At 40.8% G+C, this 9,138-nt stretch overlaps 3 protein-coding genes across 3 annotated transcripts in view; all 3 read right to left on the reverse strand.

Annotated features, from left to right (window-relative positions):
• The window catches only part of LOC103148098 (extracellular calcium-sensing receptor-like), a 14,671-nt gene extending 11,924 nt beyond the window's left edge, over nucleotides 1-2,747 (reverse strand). The window contains exons 1-5 of the mRNA XM_016678951.1: nucleotides 2,460-2,747; nucleotides 1,568-2,359; nucleotides 1,264-1,491; nucleotides 1,040-1,163; nucleotides 69-673 (exon numbers count right to left, since the gene is read on the reverse strand). Coding sequence (XP_016534437.1) covers nucleotides 69-673; nucleotides 1,040-1,163; nucleotides 1,264-1,491; nucleotides 1,568-2,359; nucleotides 2,460-2,720 — 2,010 coding nt within the window. The 5' untranslated portion in view covers nucleotides 2,721-2,747. The remainder of the gene's footprint in view (nucleotides 1-68; nucleotides 674-1,039; nucleotides 1,164-1,263; nucleotides 1,492-1,567; nucleotides 2,360-2,459) is intronic.
• A 1,132-nt stretch (nucleotides 2,748-3,879) lies between these two features.
• LOC103148052 (extracellular calcium-sensing receptor-like) lies at nucleotides 3,880-8,049 on the reverse strand. Its single transcript, XM_007566667.2, has 6 exons — nucleotides 7,814-8,049; nucleotides 7,368-7,665; nucleotides 6,412-7,203; nucleotides 6,087-6,314; nucleotides 5,856-5,979; nucleotides 3,880-4,880 (listed from the first exon to the last, which is right to left on the reverse strand). Exons 1-6 carry the CDS (start codon nucleotides 8,044-8,046, stop codon nucleotides 3,967-3,969), a joined length of 2,589 nt encoding a protein of 862 aa, XP_007566729.2. The 5' UTR covers nucleotides 8,047-8,049; the 3' UTR covers nucleotides 3,880-3,966.
• Nucleotides 8,050-8,094: 45 nt separating this feature from the next.
• Nucleotides 8,095-9,138, reverse strand: part of LOC103148099 (extracellular calcium-sensing receptor-like) — a 4,432-nt gene continuing 3,388 nt past the window's right edge. The window contains exon 6 of the mRNA XM_016678958.1: nucleotides 8,095-8,161. Within this exon, the coding sequence (XP_016534444.1) occupies nucleotides 8,095-8,161 (67 nt within the window). The remainder of the gene's footprint in view (nucleotides 8,162-9,138) is intronic.

The raw sequence follows: 9,138 nt of genomic DNA on the forward strand, positions 1-9,138 counted from the left end.
TTAAAATTATCAGGCAGTTTACGAGCAAGAAAAGCACAAATGAAACATAATGTGGCAAGAAATCCAATGTAACCAAGCACAGCCCAGAATCCCACAGCAGAACCCAACGAACACTCCAAGATGATTTTGTCTTTAAATTCCTTAAAATTCTTGGATGGAAACGGAGGAGAGATTATCAACCAGAGGATACAGATGATAACTTGTACAACAGTGAAACCCAACACACTCAGTCTCTGCTGTACAGGCCCAAACCACTTCATCACATTTCTGCCTGGCAGTGTGGCTTTAAACGCCATTAAAACCACTATGGTTTTCCCCAAGACACAGGAGATGCAGAGGACGAAGGTGATGCCGAATGATGTGTGCCGCAGCATGCAGGACCAGTCAGACGGCCGGCCGATGAACGTCAGAGAGCAGAGGAAACACAGAGTCAAGGAGAAGAGCAGCAGGAAGCTCAGCTCAGAGTTGTTTGCTCTCACAAGAGGAGTGTTCCTGTATGTGACAAAAATGTACGCTACGGCAGAAGTCAAGCACGTTCCGAACAGAGACGCTGCAGTGAACAACACTCCCATAATTTCTTCATATGAAAGAAACACGGCCTCCTTCTTTATGCAAGCATCTCTCTTCTCGTTCGGCCAGGATTCAAGGTGGCATCTCACACAGCTGACAGAATCTGAAAAAAATTAAGTCAAAAATGATCCAAGGATTTGAAAAAAAATTATTTTTTTCAATCATCATAGTTAGATTACAATACTGTTTTCTAAAATAAAACTTGAAAATGCTTATTTACTATGTAATAGTAAAAATGTGGCTCAAACATTATTTATTTAGTCCTAATGGTAAATAGATTGTACAAATATTAAAATGACCAAAACCATATACTAATCTGAATGTTTTTTTTTTTCCAGGTATCCTTGATACTAAACAGTAGATCAATATTTCGTTGATTACATTTTCTAAAACCTCAGATGTTTAATTCACTATATAAAACTTTTCTTGTGATACACCAAATATAAAAAAGCACACATTAATGCCAAACCTGTGCTGTTGCTTATTTCTCCCTCTGCACATTTTATACAGTCATAGCAGCACACAGGTTTCCCCTTCTGTAAAACTTTGCGTGTTCCTGGTGGACATCTCTCATTGCAAACAGATACAGGCACCTAAACGAACAAAATTGAAAAAGGAAGTGTATAAAAGGTATTTAAAAAGAAAGGGATGAACATTGAAAAGTGCAATTTTTAGCTGCAGTTTTAAAGTTACCTCTTTAGAGTTCTGTGCCCAAACTAAAGACTCGTTTTGTAGATTCATCTGTTTATCTGGAGGCAGTGAGGCATCGTAGAGACCCACAGTGACAAAGTCCACAATGCCGTTTTCCTTCCTCTGCCAGTTTATGATTTCGTATTTTGCAGTCGGATCTCCATTCTCATTAAAATAAACTTCATCTCCTTCCTTTGTTTTGAAGTGAATGTTTCTTATGTGGCGTAAAATCTACAAGGAAAAGTAAAAAGTTGCTCGAGCATTCAGTCTTCCAAATGTTAGCTCTTTTAAAGCATTTTCTCCTTACCGTCAACGGATCGAGCTTCATGTTGATGTCACATGTTCGATTGCAGCTGAGCACTGTGTGCAGTGCGTGAGCCACAGCATACACTCCTTTGTACATGTTGTTTAAGATGGACATGTGGGACATGTCGGTGAAAATGTTTTCCACTCCCGTCAGATTTTCGTGTCCGGTGCACTCTTTCTGCACTTCTGCTGATAAACTTGGTTTAAACCTGCAGCTAAATAACCCCTCCCAGAACTCTGTGAACAAGTCCGTGTTGGACGAGTTGAGCGGCCTCAAGTCAAACATGAACTCTCTGAGGCCGGATACATGCGCTTTGGGAATGTAAAGGCCTATGGCCCCGTCCAGAATGTGATTCTTATCTCTGGATACCGTTACTGAATCAAAGATCCAGGCCTCTGTGCCCACCCACTGGTACCCGGTCAGGTTGTAGTTCGACAAGTGTTGGATGAGCACCTCCATGTCCATGTGAGAGAGGAAGCCAACAACCACCCTCGATGTTGCGCCCTTGATAACTTCAATCAATCGTTGTATTTTGTCTGACGAATCGGTTCTATAGAAAGTCATGGAATATTCCACACATATACCCAGCTGCTGTGCAGTTTCTGTAAATATAGCCATGCCGTTATTGCCGTAATCTTCATTTGATCGAACAGCTCCGACCCAAGTCCATCCAAAGTGCTTCACCAACTGGGCCAGAGCTCTGCTCTGATAGTAGTCGCTGGGTATTGTTCTGAGAAATGAGGGATATTTGGATTTATCACTGAGACAAGCACACGTGGCAAAGTGGCTGATCTGAAAGTACATGTACATGTAAAACAATTTAAATGCCTCATGTAAATGACATAAATCGGTTTTCATCTTCGTTGTTGTAGTGTGTGTCAGTAATACTCACCAGTGGGATGTGAAACGGTCCGATGACGGTAGCTATTGCCATACTTGGAGATGAAGACGCTTCCCCCATTATGGCCTGCACATTTGCGGGTTTTGTGCACCCCTTTGAGGTGTCAGACACATTTTCATTACCGTTAACCAAGGCCAGTGCACCTTTAATGCTTCTAGCAATGGAGCCACAAGAATCATAGATCCTGTAGCCCAGAGAAATGCCTGGCAGCAGCTCCGATCGGTTATTGATCTCCTCTATGGCGAACAGCATAGTCTGGGCTAACTGGAATTCTCTGAAATTCAAACTTCATTTAAACAGTTGCAAATCGTTGGTGTAATAAACAATATCTTCAAAGCAAGCAAAGCTTCTGAAGTGCTATTTTTACAGCAATGCCAAATTCATTGAACACAATATAAATATAGGTGAACAAGTTACCTAGTGCATTGCAAAGGTGGAGGTTTTTCCGTGTAGATGTTCTCTCTTTCTTTCCAGCTTGTGTGGAAAGAGAAGAGCCCTCCTAACAAAATGTCTCCGTCCATAACCAGCTGAGGGTTTTCGGGGTCTCCTCTCAGTCTGCATCCCTGCTCCTCCGCCTGGGAGAATGACGTCACCAAGAACAGGTGCAACAGAGCCCAACCCTGCTCCGGCCACTTCTGTATGAACGTCATGTTGAGTCAAACCGCTCAGCAGCATCGCATGTCCCCTCGCTGACAGGCTCACACTGATATTTATGCAGCTTGGAGAGCACAGGATGTAACATTATGTCAATGGTTCTCTCTGTGGAGCTGAAAGGTGGGGGGTATGGTTCCAATCTCACATGCTCTGTTACGCTGCATGTGTTTAAAATTTTTGCCTCTTCTTTCAGGAAACTTTCTTTAATTTTTAATTAGAGATGCATTTATTGCTAATTCTGCAAAGAACATTATGCCCCAATGAAGCGTTTCAGCTTCAGTACATGAACCCAAATCTGTTCTTTCATCGAAGCACATCCCAGTAAAACTGCCTCTTTGCTCATAATGCAGTTTTTCCACATTTAAATTAATCACTACGCAAGAAGTGGGAAATCGACTCATTTATTTCACTGCATGTTTGAACAAGTCAAAGCTCAAAATGTGTCTCATTTCCAAATGGTAGACAATTTCCCATTTCCAGAAACAAACAGGACTTAGATGTGCAGACAACATGTGGTGAAGCAGGTAGATTCTGTGTCTTTTGTCCCGGTTGCAAGGAAGTTTTACTTTTCAACACAGAATGACAAAAATACATATAGAAATTATACAGAAAGAATTTGTGTGTATAAACTAGAAAATGTAAGAGACCACATAACCTTTACACCATCTGCTTAATGCAAGGCCACTCGATTGTGGCTCACAGTGCATCTAAATGAGTTTCGCCTCAAGAACCAGACAATATATCATTTTCATAACACACAGAGACAAAAAAACTTACAATATACAGACTATATACAATATATTTTGTGTTTAATAATATTTTGTCACTTTGTTGCCTTTAGTCGTCAGAATAACTTTGACTGCCCTTTCCCCATCATGTTCTTTTTCGTGTTTTTTTCCGGTTTTAGCAGCATTACATAACATTTGGGGATGAAGATACAAAACAGCAAACCAAAAGTAGAGGCTAAAATGGCAAAAATTTCCACTGCGACACTCAACTTCCCGGGAGAGCTGACGTACGCTGGGATGAAAGTGATCCACACGGCGCAGAATATCAGCATGCTGAATGTGATGAACTTAGCTTCGTTGAAATTATCAGGAAGTTTCCGAGCCAAAAAAGCCAAAGTGAAGCACAACGCAGCGAGGAGTCCTATGTACCCGAGCACCGACCAGAAGCCCACAGCCGAGCCCAGAGAACACTCCAAGATGACTTTGTCTTTGATTTCCTTGAAATTCCTAAACGGGAAAGGAGGTGAAATCGTCAACCAGAGGATACAGATGAGAACTTGCACAACAGTGAAAGTGAGAACGCTGAGTCTCTGCTGTGTCGGTCCGAACCACTTCATCATGTTTCTTCCTGGTAGTGTAGCTTTGAACGCCATTAAAACCACTATGGTTTTCCCCAGGACACAAGAGAGGCAGAGGACGAAGGTGATGCCGAAGGCCGTGTGCCGCAGCATGCAGGACCACTCAGACGGCTCACCGATAAAGGTCAGAGAGCAGAGGAAACACAGGGTCAGGGAGAAGAGCAGCAGGAAGCTCAGCTCAGAGTTGTTTGCCCTCACAAGAGGAGTTTTTCTGTATCTGAAGAAGATGACTGTAACAATGGCAGTCAAGCATGTTCCAAACAGAGACGCCGCAGTGAGCAGCGCTCCCATAATCTCCCCATATGACAGAAACACGGCCTCCTTCTTCACACAGGCATCTCTTGCCTCATTTGACCAGGTTTCAAGGGGGCATCTCACACAGGTGACCGAATCTGCAGAAATCATAATCCACAAAAATGTTACATTTACAAAGAAGAGATTTTGTTTTGTTGTTTTTCATGCGAGTTTGTTGTGAAGACAATCTTAGGCCTTGAGTAAATCCTCACTTCTATGCTATTGTGGTCATTAAAATTTTTTCTGCCAAATACATTCTGACTTCAAAACAAAAAAAATACTGTTTATATTTAGTGTTGCTAAATTTTTCTACAACACTGAGGGCCTTTTTCTTTTTCACTTGGTGTGTATGCAAATGCCACTAAAAATTATATAGTTTTCATGGACCAGGATAAAAAAACATACAGCATATGATGGAAATAAACTGAAATCACTTTTCACGTAATACAGAGCTATTAAAGTTCACTGCTGCTGAGTATCCAACAGCATTTGTGCTGTGATTGCTAACATGTTAGTGTTGCATTATTATTTGTAATGCTCCTTTAATGTAAAATAGTTTGAGAGCAATCATTATTTTATCCTTTGTGAAATCTATGAGAGGAACGTTCTGCTCATAAAAAAGTAACTTAATTAAAAATTTTATGAGACACTTCAGTTTTATTTGAGCAACATTTTGCACTGGAAACTTTTTTTTTTTATCAAAGTAACTGTATTTTTAGCTTAATTATCATTTTAATTAAGCTACTTTTTGTGCAAGTGACACAATAAAACCTTAATAAAGTCAAACAACAACTGGACAAAATCACATGTCTTACCTTTTATAACTGTAGCCTTAATTTTAACTTTTATGCAAATGAAAATACTAACAAATAAACTTCTCATATTTCTTCCCATTTATGGTATTACTTTCAAGGTAAAGTAAAGTAAATACTATTTCTAGGGCTTAGTAATTCTTCATAAATGCACTTTGGAAATGTTTTGACAGTATTGTCCTTCTCAAAACATGTCGTCTCGACAGACTTTTTTTTGTGCTGTAGGAAAATGTAAAACATTGCATTAGAAAGTTTTTTAACCTGTGGTGTTGCTTATTTCTCCTTCTGCACATTTGACACAGTCATGGCAGCAAACAGGTTTTCCTTTCTGCAGGACTTTGCGTGTTCCTGGTGGACACGTTTCACTGCAGACCGACACAGGAACCTGCATAGAAAACACAGTGTAACAGATTTCTCAAACATTGTGTAGCAACCCTGATGAATAAATCCATTTTATGATTAAGCTATAAAAAGTCGTGCATGGTTGAATACCTCCATCGAGTTCTGTGTCCAAATCAGAGCGTTGTTTGTCAAGTTGAGCTTTTTGTCTGCAGGCAATGATGCATCATAAAGACCAACAGTGACAAAATCCACCATGCCGTTTTCTCCTGGTTGCCAGTTTATTATTTCATAAGTTGCTGTTGGATCTCCATTCTCATTAAAATACACCTCATCACCTTCCTTTGTTTTAAAATTAATTGTCTTTAGGTGCTGTAAAATCTAATACAATATCAGGATTATATGATGAACATCTTGAGATTTATATTTCCTCGAGGATCTTTTATTGTTTTGTCCTAAGCTTAAATGAATTGCTCACCGTCGTCGGGGCCAGCTGCACGTTGTTGCCGCACGTTTTATTGCAGCTGAGAATTTCATGCAGAGCGTGAGCCACTGCATACACTCCCTTATAAACGTTGTTAAAAATGGGCATGAGGGACATGTCAGTGAAGCTGTTCTCCACTCCTGTCAGATCCTCATGTCCGGTACATTTGCTTAGAAATTCAGCTGACTCTGACTCCTGGAACTTACAGCTGAACAACGCCTCCCAGAACTCAGTAAATAACTCGCTATTGGACGAATTCAGGGGCTCAACGTTAAACATGAACTCTCTGAGTCCACCGACTTGCGCTTTAGGGACCGAAAGGCCGATCGCCCCGTCCAGTATGTGATTCTTATCCATTGCTGCGATTTGAGAGTCGAAGATCCAGGACTCACTGCCGATCCACTGGTGCCCGGTCAAATTGTGAGGCGTCAGCTCATGCATAAGCACGTCCATGTCCATGTGGGAAAGGAAAGCGACAATAACCTTTGAGGTGGAAGACTTCATGATTTCAATGATCTTTTGTATTTTCTCTAAGGGATCCGTTCTGAAGAAAGACACTGAATACTCCAGGCAGACGCCCAGCTGCTCTGCAGTTTCTGTGAACGCAGCCATGCCGTTGTTGCCGTAGTCGTCGTTGGTTCTGACGGCTCCGACCCAAGTCCAGCCAAAATGCTTGACCAGATGAGCCAGAGCTCTGCTCTGGAAGTAGTCACTAGGTACGGTTCTGAGAAACGACGGATACTTGGTTTTATCACTGAGACAGGCACATGTGGCAAAGTGGCTGATCTAAAAAAAAGACAAAACAAAAACAAACAAAAAAAAAACCTATGAAACATTCAAAAACTACTGTTTACTCCTCATAATTTACAAAACACATGACAATATTCAGTAATATGATTTATAAAAATAATAAAGAAATATTTAACATAAACACCATCAGTATTGCCCACCAGTGGGATGTTAAACGGTCCGATGACGGTGGCTATCGCTGTGCTTGGTGAGGAGGATGTTTCTCCCATGATGGCCTGCACCTGTGCTGCTTTCATGCAGGGACGCTCAGAGGCTGAAGACACATTGCTGTCACCATTTGTCAAGGCAAGCGCGACTTTTACGCTTCTGGCGATGGAGCCGCAAGTGTCGTAGATGTCATAGCCGAGCGATACGCCCGGCAGCAGGTCAGAACTGTTATTTATCTCCTCGATGGCAAAAAGCATGGACTGGGCAAACTGGAACTCTCTGAAATTCAGGCTTCACATTCAACGTTCAGAGTTGGTATAAAAACAGGAAGAAAGCAGCAAAACTAGATTAAAATATAATAATGATAACTTTTTATTTATTTTTTTTAGTTAAAACTGAAATCAAAAGACACGGAGTGGATTTCCTTGGTGCCGTTTACCTGATGCATTCCAGTGGCAGTGGCTTTTGTGTGTAAGTGTTTTCTCTGTTCTTCCAGCTGCTGTGAAAAGAAAAGATTCCACCCAAAATAATGTCCCCTTCCTTGGACAGCTGAGGGGCCTCCAGGTCCCCTATCTGCCTGCAGAGCGGCTCCTGGGTGTGTGAGAAAGACACTAAGAGCAGCAACTGTAGGAGTGTGCAGCCATGCTCTGCCCACCTCTGTGCAGACACCATGTTGTCTGGGAAAGCGAAGTCGGCGGGTGGCATCTTATGAATGTGGGTCTAACTGTGGACCTGCGTGGTACTTATAAACGTCGGAGCAGCTGAGACTAGCAGCGATGGTTTGTCTCTGTGGTACAATAAGGTGGAGCAAGAAGACAGACATAGCAACATGTTGGAAACCTCATAGTTTATATATATATATATATATATCTTTCAGGGCTGTTATATTTTTTGTTCAGTGTTTGTTTCTTCATTCTGAAAGTTATTAATTACCCAGCAACCCTCAAAGTTGAATTTTATCCCAAAAAAAAAAAAAAAACTGCTTTTATACAAAAGTTTCATCAAATATAATAGCTCCAAAAATAAACTATTGAAATCCTGATTAAAAAGCTAATATGTTTTACAATTACTGTCTGATGGATGATGCATATTCCTTATAATGAGAATGAGGAGCACAACAAAATATAAAAGGCTTGAAGCATTTATTTTTATTTTTAACCTTTGAAAATGTAAAATAACTACGTTGCAACGTTAAACGCATTGTGTGCAAATACAGCAAACGACACGAGAAATGCAAGAAATCTATGACACAACACATGATCAGAGAAAATACATTTGTGGAAAATGTATTAAAATAATATTAATAATAATTCACAATAAAAGCTGGCATATACTTTGAATATAATATAATCTCCTTTAGGCCTTTAGCAATCATTTTGCTGCTCCCTTCCCCATAATATGTTTTTTAGTATTTCTGTCTGGTTTCAGCAGCATCACATAGCATTTTGGAATAAAAATACAAATCAGCAGTCCGAAGGTGGAGGCGAGGATAGCAAATATTTCTACAGCGACACTGAACTTCCCAGGAGAGCTGACGTACGCTGGGATGAAAGTGATCCAGACGGCGCAGAATATCAACATGCTGAAGGTGATGAATTTGGCTTCGTTAAAATTATCAGGCAGTTTACGAGCAAGAAAAGCACAAATAAAACACAACAAAGCGAGAAGTCCAATGTAGCCGAGCACAGCCCAGAATCCCACAGCTGACCCCCGAGAACACTCCAAGATGATTTTATCTTTGAATCCTTCAAAGTTTTTAGATGG

Source organism: Poecilia formosa, unplaced genomic scaffold, assembly GCF_000485575.1.
Source record: "Poecilia formosa unplaced genomic scaffold, Poecilia_formosa-5.1.2 Scaffold197, whole genome shotgun sequence".
Classification (NCBI taxonomy): domain Eukaryota; kingdom Metazoa; phylum Chordata; class Actinopteri; order Cyprinodontiformes; family Poeciliidae; genus Poecilia; species Poecilia formosa.

What these genes read in the sequence shown, in the direction of transcription:
- LOC103148052 (XM_007566667.2), bottom strand. Translation starts at nt 8,046, where the DNA reads ATGGTGTCTGCACAGAGGTGGGCAGAGCATGGCTGCACACTCCTACAG. An exon ending in TGCAGCTGGCCCCGACGACG is followed by an intron (nt 6,315 to 6,411) that starts GTGAGCAATTCA and finishes ATATTGTATTAG; the next exon opens with ATTTTACAGCACCTAAAGAC. An exon ending in AGAAATAAGCAACACCACAG is followed by an intron (nt 4,881 to 5,855) that starts GTTAAAAAACTT and finishes TGATTTCTGCAG; the next exon opens with ATTCGGTCACCTGTGTGAGA.